Below are 14,190 nucleotides of genomic sequence, written 5' to 3'. Positions count from 1 at the left end.
TATTTTTTTTGTGCTCAGAAGTATCACAGGTTGATTACTTACAGGCTAGATGAATTTATATTTTAAACGATGAAAGCAACAATATATTCAACCTTAAGTCCTGTATCTTCATTTGCTGGAGAGCCAACAAGACAAGGAATGGAAGTGGGCAAGAGCAAAATGGCCATTGTTACTCTACTATGATTTTAAAACAAAATGTTAGTTTTCAAACAACCTTGTTTATGTTTTCAATAATAGCTTTTACTTTTCTTATAGTACAAGGAAATAAATAAATTGCTTACATAATTATGTTTTATTGTACCAACATCTGTGGACTAACCGTAGATTTTCAAAACAATGTTTCAGTTTGTCAGGTGAGACTTTTCGCCGATTCTACTTACTTCTACGCAATTCAGAAGGTGACATCGGAGAGATCTTAGTAGGTCAAGGATTTGGAACTGAACAACCCGTGACATGGGATTCATTTGTGCCACAAAGAAGGGTCAAGTATTATCCTGCTTAACAGTCTTGCCTTAACTTTACACTTGTGTTAACATTAAAATGACAACTCTTTGTAAAACTTAGTGGAAAAGAAATACAAAAAGGAAGTGTCAAAAACATAATCTATGTCAGATAACTTCATTGTAAAAATTAGAAAAACAAAGTTAATAAGTTATTTTTAATGACCCTTTTTTAGTAACTCTTTTTACACTAAATGAACAAAATTAGGACTTATAAATATGTTATCATAAATCTATAAATTACTATATAGACACCGTCCAAATAAAGTTTAATTGTGAACTTAGCATTTAAATACTATGGGTACAGTAATACTGTATTACAACTCCTTTATATTCTTGTGTTCTAGAACAATAGTTTGTAAGTTTATTTATTAGTTATTTAAATATTGACAGTATAATTTTATACCAAAATTAGTTTAATGTTATATTTAATGTGTTCTGTTAAACTGGAGACCTTCTAGTCAAATATATTTGCACTTTGTAGTATTTATTATGAGAAGGCTTATTAACTCTTCATTAGTCATTAGACTAATGTATTAACATTTCTCATTAGTTTATTTGGTCCTGTATAAATAAATATACAGTACACCTTAAAGGCTTAGAAATTTCATTGTGTTATGTATTTTAATATCTTATTCAAATTATGAATTTATTTAACTTTTTATTGAATAAGTTCATCTACATTAGTAACTGTTGTAAATAATTATGTAAATTCAAACAGTCACTTGTAAAATCTCAGTAAAAAACAAAACATTTTAATAATTTTACTTTATTTAACAAGTTTCTTATTTTATATGACCTTGTGATTTTATCATGCAATTAATGAAAATAGGTTTGAAATGTCAAAGCTATGAAATTTATAAGTGTGTTTTTTGATCTTCTACATATAAATAGTGACTGAACAACTTTGTGTTATAAATATTTTGTATACCACCTATTTGTTCAGCCTTCATTGTAATCTAAATTTAGATCTGTTAAGGTACAATTTTATAGAGGTAATGTTTGTAATACTGACTAGCAGCCAATGTGAACATAAAGTTTGAAGTGGCCAATATTGAATAAACAGTTGTGTTGTATAGTAATAGTTCATGTCTGGTATTCCTACCCTCATTTATCTCTTGTAAAGGCCAACTTATGATCTGTTATATAGATTTTTTTGCCAGAGTTCTGTTATAGATTAAAATGTTTTGCTGGAGTCATAATAACAATTTAATATTGCTTTGTAACAATGATTTTCCAATGTTACATGTATATTCTTTGAGTTTTTGATCTCATTTTATCTGCTAGATTTAAAAATAGATTTTTCCTATGTTCAGATTGTCAAAAATAAATAGTACTATACCAATATTAAAAGAAATATTACGTCCAACTTGAAATTTGAACAGTTCCTTCCAGCATCTTCTGTGGTATGCTAAAGTGTCTGTTTTTCTTGCACAAATCCATTCTGTGAAATTTGTTTTATCAGTAAAGAAAAATATCTTTCCAACTCGTCTTGTTATAATAAAGTCATGTATTATTAATAAAAAAAATCAACTATGATGTAAACATATTTTTGATGTACTTTTCATTGACATTTAATTAAATCCATTCTTTTTCTAAAAGAATAACAATTTTATTACATTTAAGTTTTACTTTGACAGAAATTTGTAATAAAAAATGAGTTTAAAATAGTAATTTTGGAAGTAGAATAATTTAAGTGGACTAGATCTTTATGTGGGTAACATCAAATTCACGGTTCCCATGATGTGTTAACTAATAGCACTGTCCATCTTCTGAGGAATGATGGCTTACCTGATAAGCCTATTTTTTATTTCTCGTTTACCAACTTCTGTAAAATATACAAATTTCAGGAAATATCGAAATGTTATTTTACTAACATTAATTTAACTGTTAGTGCCAAAGTATTTTTTATATGAATATTAGGCAACTTTGTACTGAACTTAATTGTTGAGTTGCAGAAAAATATGGTCCTATTCCATTTTATACTATTGGTTTAAAAATAATGTAATTTCTATTTTTCATATCTTGAGACCAACCCCTACAGTAAAACAATAATTTTTCCTTTGGTAATATCTTGCTAAAACATTACATCACTCTTACCTTACTTAAAGTAATGTTTTTTATCTTGAATTTATAACCTTACAGGGCAAATCTAAAATATTGTCTCCTATTCATTAAATAAGCTTTAATAAGTTAACTTAATTATCACAGGAAATGTAATAATCAAGGAGTATAATTTCTCAGATTATTTAAAGTTAAACATGTGTGTTTTGATTAATGAATTATGTATTCTAGAGTAGAAGTTGTCAGTCTATAGGATTATGACAATATCAAACGCACAATTTTTAGATTACAGTAATGAGCTTCGAATTTATGAGCATAAGTAAAATTCTTAATATAAATTATTATATTGTTAATTTATTTTTTTCCGATTGATAGATAACAAGAACTTAAAATATTAGAATCATATTTGGACAGTATATTTTAACCACTAGCCACATCCAATAAAAATAATAAGAAAAACTTTGTTTTCTTGAGATTTACAACTCATAAACTGGAGTTAATGAAATTTCATTTTGTGTACTCCCAATATTTATATTCATATTATAAGGAACCTTCCATGTTTAGATGTATACTTGTAAATACTAAAATTTTCAAGAGGTGCTAAGACATTAAATTAAATTTTAATTGATAATACAAGAACTGTTAGCTTCCTACAAAAGTATTGTACTTCAGTACTGGAAGCCTATTGTAGAATAATGCCCAGAGACTTTTATATAAAATTGTAAAACATCTAAAATATTGGTGAAGGCGTAATTTGTCTTTAGTATGGTGAACAAAGTATTTTTCCATGATATAAAATAATGTTATCAGGCTTCCACCAGGTTTGGTTCATTAGTATCGTAAGTCATAATAAATTGTATTAAATTTATTACTATTTTTGTTGAAAACCCCTAATAAAATATAAATTGTTGACAATTTTATTAATTGTTTTTAAACCTTCTTTATACAACTTCCTGTTGTACCCCTTATGATTTTTTCATAAAAACATTTTCTTTAAAAACTTAAGTATAAGCATAGCTGTGGAGTGACATGGACAATTTTCCTCATCCTATAAAAAATATTTATATGGAGTGACTTATTAACCTGAAAAAGTCAAATAAAGTTGTAACACCATTGATGGGGTTATATGAATGGTGTATAAACACCATTGACCAAAAATCAGAGAATTTTGCTTTGATCAACGAAACTGCACCAAGTTTTTAATGTATTTGAAGCTTTATAAAACAAAATTTAATAACTCTTTTTATTATAAAATGTAACATTCAGGTTCATTCCTAAAGGTTCCTTGCATTGTATAAATGGAGTATATTATTTGTTTTAAGTTTGTTTTTGACAATGAAAGGGTTAAAAGTTGACACTTTTTAAAATCTTCCATTGTTCAATGATACAAGAAATCGGTAACACCTTTCTTCAATGCTCTACTCAAGTTACAACACTTCTTGCCATAGGTAACTAAGATGGGAAGGGTTGATTCAATGCAAATGTTGAGTTTTTGCTCCATTTCACCTTCCGTTTAGTGCAGTGTCTGAAATCTGACACTATGACAGATTTGACTTATAGAATTTGGAGTCCATGTCTATCTAAAGTGATCTAAAATAAGTCGGTAACGAAGATGTACAAAACAAACTAACCATAGTTGACCAATAAGGAAATTTGAAGCAAAAAATTATAAAAAAGGTATATCAAATAAAATTATGAAAGGTAGTTTTAATAAAATTACACTTCCTGTTTTCAAATCCTTCTTTAATATAAAAACAACTAACAAACAAAACATAGAAAGTTATATAATACACAAATAGATAACGAAGCATAATGAATGATAAATAAAGTTTCTAAAACTAGAATTCGTAACAATGACACATTTTTACGAACAAAAAAAATTAGCTTGATTAATTGAGATAATAAACCAAACTATACATGAATCCATTCTACTCTTATTCAATGTTGTTGCAACAATGATAATTCTCCGTTCAGTTTATCAGCTGAAGAGTTGATGATGTAAAGGAAAAATAAGGCTGAAAATAGTATAAAATAAAATTTTAATTTAGTTTTTGGATTTTTATATTAATACATTAGAAGTCCGGTTAACTGAGCTAAATGGCAATTGGGATTACCTCAGATACGGCAAAACATTGGCTAATGGGAAAATTGTAATAAAATAATTTTATTTACAGAAAAATATAACAATGATTAATAAAAATGGGTTTACTTGCAAAGAAAAGGACCTTGACTGATTCTTTTCATAAGCTTGCTTTCTTTGCCTCAATGTTGAGCCAATGCTGAAGAAACATTTTGTCATGAGCACTGCTATGTTCTAGCTGTTCAATGTAACCTATAACTGCTTCCAATATTTTCAACTTACCAGAATGAGAAATTTTAGAAAGGATTTCGTCTGTATCATCTTCTTCATGTTATTGTTGGTTCATATTGGCTATATACTCGTTGGTTGTCACTAAACAACTTTTCAAATTCTTTTCATGGGAATGAGCAAGCTTGACTTACTACTCAGTTGTAACCAATAGGCTCATTCTAACCTCGTAAAGTTACTGCTTGAACTAAAGATGGCCAGTAGAACAATGCAAATGGCACAACACAGCACTGCAGTGTAGCCCCCTCTTGCTCCCCACATATCAAAATCAAACCTGGAATCCTCAATGTAATTTTCTAAACATATCCTAAAAAGTTCTTGATTTTTTAAACATGTTTAACTCAGTATCTGGAATAATCAGAACTCAGTTATCCTCGCTTCTACTTTATTTGAAAAATGGACTACAAACGTCAATGCTTGAAAATTTGTTAGCAAATTATACTAATACTATCGTGTTATTACTTTATGATAATTCTATATTTTTAAGATGTCAATCTAATTTTTTTAAATTTGTTTGTTTCATGGGATTTTTCTATCTGAAATTACATCCAACACAATAATTTACACCAGTACAATATTTTACATTTCACAAAAAAATCTGTATTCAAAATGGTATTCAAAACTGATATTTTTTAGATAACTTATAAATGGTCAATAATTTTTTAAATATTTTCTTAGTTAATTCATAATCCAGCATTTTGATTTTTGGGAAGATTTTATATAAGCCATTTATTAATATGTAAAATTTATTCTGAATGCGAACAAGTCCATCAAAATCCTAAAGTAAGCTTAAAATCACAAAATAAATACTTAAAATAAAATAAAATTCATAGAAAAGTAAAAAACTAAGTTTAAAATGTATAAAATGATTAATTTTTGTGCGGCTAACCTTACATATCCACTCAAAAGTCTCTTGCAGTTTGTAAAAAGCCCTTCTAACCAAGTATGTCCTCACTTGAATTTGAAACGGTTGACTATTCATTGATTTTACCTGTAACGACTAAGAATTAAACCCTAATGCTTGGCATATGGATTTGTCCATACCATCAGAATTGCACTAAATGTGGCATACATTATCTGTATTGCCTTATTTTAGTTCATTGTGTACATTAGAAGTCACATAAGTGATGCGAATGAGTCAGAATGTATAAATGTTTGGATTTATGACCATCAGGAAGCAAACTGGAAAGCGTTAAGTGCCAAAACCCTAAAACAAAATATGCCAAAAAATGATAAAAAATCCAAAAAGAAATTACAAGTTTTGGGAATACGATATTGCATATGTTTGTTATAATAAGAAGTAGTTAACTATAATAGCGGTAATGTTTAGTGGGGGTGAGGAGAAATTCAGCATTGTCCGGACAGATCATTCAAATTCAGGCAGTGACCAGCCGCTTGAAAACCATTAACAGGCTCGTCCTGCAGGTCTCTTATCACAGAGGGCGTGTCTGTACAGCATGTTGGCGACAGTAAACATTGGTAAGTTTACGTGACAGTAAACATGGGTAAGTTTACGTGACAGTAAACATTGGTAAGTTTACGTGACAGTAAACATTGGTAAGTTTACGTGACAGTAAACTGCAAGCCCACACTCACAGCGTTCATGGTCGGGTAATTGTGAGCGATGGAGATAAGGACGACATCTTTATGAAAGAAGACGTAAACCAGTACAGTCCTAATAAGTAACTGCTTAATTTAAAAAAATATTAGTCTCCCTAAATAACAAAGTAGGTGAATAATGCCTTTGTTTATTAAACACTGCTTTGATTATTTCTTTTTGTATAACATTTAATAGTTCCAATATCGTTTTGTAAGCCCCTCCCAATGTGACAATACCATATTGTAAAATGGATTGTACATATGCGTAATAAACTGAAAAGATCTGGAGCTTGTCATATAATAGATATGCAGACAAAAATAGAAGAAAAATCTTTTGAATCTAACGTTTAAGAAAATTGGTTGATTATATAACAATAATTAAATATAAAGAGCAAGATTTAAAATATTAGTTGCACTCAGGAAGATTATTTACATAATAATCAAAAGTAAATACAGACTATCTTAGTATGCCTATAATTGAATAATGGCAGCAACTTGACAATTACACTTCTTAATCACAATAATTATAAAAGGTACAAATGAAGTGTTTTCAATATATTGAAAAATATAAATAAATAAATAAATATATATAAATATCACAAACATAACATGTTAAATTATCACATATACAAAATTAATATATGCATTAAAGCATTCCGATACGGATTCTAAATTTTAGAATCCGTATCGGGATGCTTTATAATGAAGACATAATTACATACTTGTTTATATCAGTACTCATATAAGAGTTAATTATTTATATTTAGTTCATTGGTACTTAACTAAATTCTACATATTTCACTATTTGAGTTTATGGCCATAATACACTTAATTGGAAATGAGTTTTGCAAGTTATTTTAAAAATAAATAATAAAGAAAACAGATCTAACTTATCACATAAACGTTGTAAATTACCAATTCACTTAATAAAAAACCTATAATACTTGTAACTAAATTAAGACTAGATGGATGTGATATTTAAATGAATATTATAACTGAATCAATTGTTTGATTATAACTTACTGTGCTAACATTCTTACTATACATTTCTAGTAGCTTAATGTGTTTGTATTACTGAGTTTTTTGTAACATCTGATGGAAACATTTACAAAACCATCAAGTCTCATTGGTTTCAATATGCTGCCCAGAGCTTTGAGAAGCTGCCACAATTAGAATCACTTGATGTCTTCAGTAGCTGAATGCCCATGATCCCATTTGACCTATGCATCGACCTTTAAACATAAGTATAAGTTAGTTACATTCATAAAAGTAATAACCAAAATAGTACGAATTTATTTTTAACTTGGAACATAACTCTGCTATTGGTTGCGTTATGCTGATTTATAATTATATTATTATGCACAACTTGGTATGGAATTCTAGAACATTATATTTCGGCAATATTGTTTGTTCTATATCTTATGTGTCAATAAGCAAATACTAAAAGTTAGAGGTTCAAATTACTCAAGATTAAATCCAGAATTTTTGTAACTAAAATCAGATTCCAAATTTAGAAAGGTTTATTCTCAAATTGGAATCCTAATGCTGTTTTCAGCCTGTGTTATTAACAAACATTTATCACAAACCAATTTCCGTCATCGTTAAACCTTCGGAGACCATCTGATGAAACAAAAAGTAATAACACTCATTTAAGAGTATTGGTAGGGTTCAGGGAACTGTTTTTATTTTATGAACTAAGTAAAATCCTTTACTTTCTACATTAATTTGATAGATTATAAATTGGACTTCCAGAATATAAGCCTTTTACCTGAAAAATATGTCTTAATATACTTGAGTCGCCAAATGCCAAAACAGGCTAAATCCAAAATTTAAAAAAGTTGAGATATTGATGACATTGAAGTTCTGTATTACCTAGGCTACAGATTTGTCACTTCAAAATGTTCCAAAACCAGTTAAAAAACTGTTTAAAATTAATATTTAAAAGTGAAGGTTGTTCCAAAATCAGTTATATCCTATAGCCATTCGGTTCCAAAAACAGTCATATCTGCACAGATGACAATGTTCCAAAACCAGCTATATCAAACTACAATAACTTACAATGTTTCATGTTTCTGTGTCAAAATAAGTTAAATCCCAAAAGACTTTTCCTATAGGGAACTGCTGATCATTTTCCTTCTGAATTAAATTGTTTTTTTTTGTTGGCTAATTTTAAATTTCAAAGGCTAAAATAGTGTTATAAGAAGCAATAGCACTCAATTATTTAACATTATTTTAAAAGCTCCTGATTTGTTGTGTGTCATAAACATGGAGGCTGAACATACAGGAGGTATTTTAGAGGTAGGTAGTGAAGGCGTTGGTATTGATATTATAAATGCTGAAGTTGTAATTGTTCAACAAGAAAATGTCAATATAATGGACATAACAGTGGAAACTCCACAAAATGTGGAACAAGTAGAGTTGGTAGAAGAGATGCCTGGCCCTTTGGCAAAGAAAAAGGAAGAAAAACGAAAGAGCATGGAAGAAAACTGTTGCAAAAGTTGCTAGGTAAGTTAGTTAACAACATTTGGTAAAGAAAACTAAACTAGCCTAATCTTAACACTCATTTGAACTTAAAATAACCTAACCTCAACTAAGCTAACCTAACCTCAACTAAACTAACCTATAACCGCAACTAAAACTACTTAATCTCAACCAGCCTAAAGTAATTCAGCTTAGGCCCTAACTTAACTACAACAGTTTTTGACAACGTTTGCGATCTATAATTTGTTTTTATTACAGGTTAGTATTTTTTTAAAGGTATAGGAGAACTAATAATCCCTATTTTGTTTTAGACACCGCCCGAAGGGATTTCCACAGATGCCTAGTTTGTAAACATTCGGCCAAAAGTAAGTACCGCTGCGCAGAACTTTCCCTGCAGGATGTTAGAAAGATAACATCAGCAATACTATAAAGACGCTGACCTTCAATCAAAGAAGAATTTTATTCTTCAGCACGTCATTGTTTCCTCAGCAAAAAGGACTCGTCTTCCAGAAGGTATCAAATCAAAAAGAAATGTAAGTACTGACTTTTTCTTACCTAAAATGAGGAACAACAAAACTGAGAATGTTAAAGTATGTCGGGCAGCACTACTTACAATTTTGCAAAGAGAGTAAAAACCGAGTGCAATTGATTTGCAAAAAAGTACCTGGAAACAGGCGTCGTACCTTTGGAGACTCGTGGAGGAGCACGCCAAGTTGATAAATATAATAATAAAGAAAGACAGCATCAAATCTTTTTATTAAAACATTTATTCCAGTACAAAAACACTATTGCAGAGCGAAAAACAAGCATAGGCAATACCTTCCAAGTGAGCTTAACATTACAAAAATGTGGAAAATGTATATTGAGCAGCATCCAACTGAAGAATTAAAGTTGTGAGTATGACTTTTTCAGGCTGGTTTTTTTGAGAACTTTAACATTGGTTTTGACGCTCCGTACACTGATAAGTGTTCAACCTGCACAAGGCTTGAGTGTGAACTAGCCACAGAAAAAGATGCAGGCAAGCGTGAAACACTAAAGCTAAACCTAAAAGCCCACAAAGTCCGTGCAGACAAATTCTACAAACTTTTGCAAGAAAATAATGATAAAGAGCTTATTCTGAGCTATGATTGTCAGAAAAATCTTGTCCTTCCTAAAATACCGGACCAAGCCGCATACTATAAGCGCCAGCTATATCTATATAATTTTGTGATTTGTGAGGGACATTCTAAAGTCCTCTTGAATTCAGAAAACACCTTTTCTTACCTCTGGACTGAAAAACCAGTATGCAAAAGGGTCCAGTCAAATTGCAATCTGCTGTTTACCACAGGTTAAAACAAGCGCTAACATGGAAAATGTCACCACAGTTCAAACTTTTCTCTGACGGCTGTGGTGGCCAAAACAAGAACACAAACTGTTGTCGGTATGATTGCTCATTGGCTCCTGAAAGATGCACCCTAAACATGTTACTAAAGTTGTACTACTCTTTCCGGTAGTCGGCCATTCTTTCATTCCCCCTGATAGAGTGTTTGGAGTACTTGAAAGGAAATTTCAAGATCTGAGTGTAATCAACAAATCCCAATGAGTACACTGAAATAATTGAAAAGCACTGTACTGTTGTGAAACTTGGACGGATTGCCCTGTGAGTGATTGGAAAACTCTAACCGATTGCTGTTCTAAAAAAAACCAGGACAATGGCATTTCTCAATTTCAAAAGGCCAAGAAATTTATCTTTTCAAGAAGTAAAAGTCATTCAAACTCCATCCTGGTACAAGGAGAAGCAAACTATGTATTTGAAATCGGCGAAGAGTAAGTCAGTAATGAAAAGGGGGGAAAAATGTTGACAATGCAGTTTTGAGAGTGATACAAGAAGGACACCCAGTGAAACAAGTAAAAATCAATGATGTGAAATGCTTGCTAAATCTCCACTATGGAAATGACTGGCAACGGGAGCCAAAGTTGAAGTTTTTCAAGGACTTATTCCAGCTACCTACCACCAATCAAGGCGAAGAAGATGATGATGATGATTTTGAAATAATGAAGAGGATGAGCCTATGATTGAGTGAAAATATTTTTAATAAAACGACACATTTATTTTATAAACTCTGTAGATAAATAAATTCATGGTTTTGTATTGAAAATGATTACGATTGTGTTCATTAATCCTAACCTAACTTTACCTAACAATATAGGCTACAATGTTTTGAGAAAAAAGGATTTAATTAATATAAGGTTCTGTTTTTAACTTATTTTGGAATGGTAAACGCAATTTAACTGGTTTTGGAACCAAAGTTAAAAAGCAAATGGCGGAGAGTAAGTTTCCAAAAGCAGCTAAATCATAGTTACTGTTCCAAAACAAGCTATGCCATATATTAATCGGCTGCAGTAATTATAACTTTTGTATTTACCATTTTTTAGCAATTTTAAAACAATATAACTAATTTTTTAACCTTTTTTTTAAACAAAAATCATAAAAATGTAATGGATGTGAGAAAAGCAATCAGTTTTTGGCATTTATCTAAAAAACTTGCAGAGTGGATTTAGCTTGTTTTGGCATTTGGCGACTCACTTATAATATGTATTTTTAAACTTGTTTGTTACAAGTTGCAAGAAAAAAATACTATCACAAGTTGCATTTTGGCCAGGATGGATGTTTAGGCTGTGAGGGTTCCTAAAAGTAATGTCACATGCATCACATCTGTTTTTGAATACTCACTGGCAGAAATTAAAATTCCCAATACAGAACCATGCATGAACACAGTAGTCTACAACTTCCCAGACACAACCTTACACAAGTCTTCTCTAAATTATATGAACTGCTTAGCAAGATATCTAGAAGCCAGAAGTAAAGGTGTCCTTAGCTGGTCATCAACATCTTAAAACAACCTGGTGAAAGACAAGAACTAATCAATATCAAAGTCTCTTATGGTTATTCGCCCAAGTCACTATGAAATCTTTTAACCGTATAGATATTGTAGTGACCAACTTTGTTCCAAATTATAATTTACTGCAGAGCTGGGTCTTCTGATCATGAAGCTGTTGTTATCCACACTGTTTCAGTAAGTATGTTCAAACATTCAGATAGAACCCAAAAAGATCTCAGCAGTCAACAAAATTTTTAGTCACAAAAACAATGTAAGTTGAATTTTGAGTTTAGCTCCAGTTCACCTTCATTTTATTGCAGTGTTTGGTATCTGACGCTGCCTCAGACTTGACTTCTGGAATCTGAAGTTGTGTTTGTCTGAAGAGATCCAAAGATAGTCAACGATGAAGAAGCTAAAAACAAAACATTTACATTGTTTTGACATCAGAATTGTCTCAATGAAACTACCACTTCACCTATTTACAGGTGTCTTTGATACCAGACGCTGTAATAAAATTAAGGTGAACTGGAACTAATCTCAAAATTCTATTGTAAGATTAGTCAGAAACTTTTCTGAAGACAAATTGTAGAACAAGAATTCTTAATTAAATAGTATAAACAAAAGTTTTGACAGATTTCTTTCCAAGATTATTTTCCTTTACCTTAAATTGTTACACAGGGAATACAAAAATTTCAAATCGTGGACAACAATCAGCATCAAAGTTTTAGGTAGAACTAAGCACCTGGAAGACCATTACTGTGATTACCCAGCTTTTACAACCTACTACAAGCTTTACTGCAGGGTTTGGAGTAAGATCATTCAGCTATTTAAATGCATGGCAAGCTATCAGTTCATTCTGCAAACTTAAAGCTGTTTGGGATGTAACCCACCATGCAACAACAAAATCTGAAATTAATATTGAGGCTGGAGGCAGGATAATAAAGGATCTAATGAGATCACCAACATTCATTCATTTAGAAGTAATTTGTCTCATGTTACGTTGTTTCTATACTTTGGCTTGCTACTAGGAGAAATATTAAGCATTTTTCATCTTTTACCACTTAAAATATGTATTTGTTTTGTATTTAAAGACTTTCTTATTGCAAATAGCAAAACCATTTCACCCATATAAACCTCTAAAACTTCGAAAAATTACGATGAGAAGAGTAAAATAACAAGCTTACTGTGAATACTACTAGCAACACGGTGCAAAGTGAGAGTCATGCCATAGCCAGCTACAACCTCGTTTCTGTTAACAAACACAAGACAACTAGATAAAACATGCAATCAATCAATTATCAAGAAACAAAAAAAAATCTGCAATCAACACAATAATGTATTTACAAAGAAAAAAACATTGATGCAAACTACTTGAAACACAATATGCTATCGGCAATCTCGCTATTGAATATTTAAATAAATTAATATATTAATTTATAAAGGTTAACTAAAATTCTATTACCAAATTTCTGGGTTAACCAAATCAATTAACCAAAAACTGATTCTAAAAAAAATATTTTTTTTATTTATAAAAACAACAGCATGGTAAAATTTTAGCATAAAATAAAACTCAATGCATTTCCAGTGTAGTATTAGAGATTCATAAGTGCTTCCATGTTTTAAAACATATTTTCAATACAAAAAGGACAATGTTGTATATTATTAATGTAAGTCTTAACTGAATATTTGTGGAACAGACTTACCTCGGTTTTATAAAATTCTATTAAATGAGAATCTATTGTAATTATTGTTTGGATAAAGTTAATACAGGTTTGCTTAATGAGAAAGTTACATTTATTTTAATATGTATTGAAATGTATTAACTTTAATACAATACTGTTTAATTTCACAAATGAATTGTATACAAAATTGCCATTAATTTTATTAACAGATTACTAATTTTAGATTATATTGTTTTGTTATCCATCTTCATTGTACTTTATGTTTTTTGGTCTTGTAAAGTAAATCATTTTCCAAAAGTTCTAATTACAAATTAATTGCTTTGTTTTTTGAATAAACACGGTCTCTTATTTTGTTTTAAAAATGTCAAGTTATCTAATCAAAGCTAGCAGTCTTTAAAGAAGTAATATTTTACAAGTCACAAAAGTTCCTTAACAATTATAAGTAAATTAATTTTTTTTAAAAAATGTCAAGTTCTGTAAAACTTATAGAATTTATCTAAGAATATTTTATCCAATGCCTAATACTCAGAACCACATATAGATGTAGATTTGGTATATTGATATAAATGTGTGACATTTTAGCCACACCTGTATATAAAAAACCACGTTTTATTTTAACGATCAAGACCGGCCCT

General features: G+C 30.1%; 2 protein-coding genes across 5 annotated transcripts in view; one reads left to right on the top strand and one right to left on the bottom strand.

Moving 5' to 3' along the window:
* The window catches only part of LOC124352915, a 92,425-nt gene extending 88,946 nt beyond the window's left edge, over nucleotides 1–3,479 (top strand). Inside the window, exon 16 of the mRNA XM_046802642.1 lies at nucleotides 346–3,479. Within this exon, the coding sequence (XP_046658598.1) occupies nucleotides 346–502 (157 nt within the window). The 3' untranslated portion in view covers nucleotides 503–3,479. The remainder of the gene's footprint in view (nucleotides 1–345) is intronic.
* Nucleotides 3,480–4,290: 811 nt separating this feature from the next.
* Nucleotides 4,291–14,190, bottom strand: part of LOC124352914 (FERM domain-containing protein 8) — a 38,100-nt gene continuing 28,200 nt past the window's right edge. For 2 of the 4 annotated variants that reach the window (XM_046802640.1, XM_046802641.1), the window contains exon 12: nucleotides 4,291–7,763. In XM_046802640.1, the coding sequence (XP_046658596.1) occupies nucleotides 7,720–7,763 (44 nt within the window). In that variant the 3' untranslated portion in view covers nucleotides 4,291–7,719. Of the gene's footprint in view, nucleotides 7,764–11,725; nucleotides 11,896–13,057; nucleotides 13,123–14,190 lie in introns of all 4 variants that reach the window. The other 2 variants (XR_006921550.1, XR_006921549.1) reach the window with 2 other exon arrangements.

Source organism: Homalodisca vitripennis, chromosome 1 (genome assembly GCF_021130785.1).
Source record: "Homalodisca vitripennis isolate AUS2020 chromosome 1, UT_GWSS_2.1, whole genome shotgun sequence".
In the NCBI taxonomy this organism is placed as follows: domain Eukaryota; kingdom Metazoa; phylum Arthropoda; class Insecta; order Hemiptera; family Cicadellidae; genus Homalodisca; species Homalodisca vitripennis.
The sequence above is the reverse complement of the archived record's forward strand: the minus strand, read 5'-3'. Positions and strand labels throughout refer to the sequence as shown.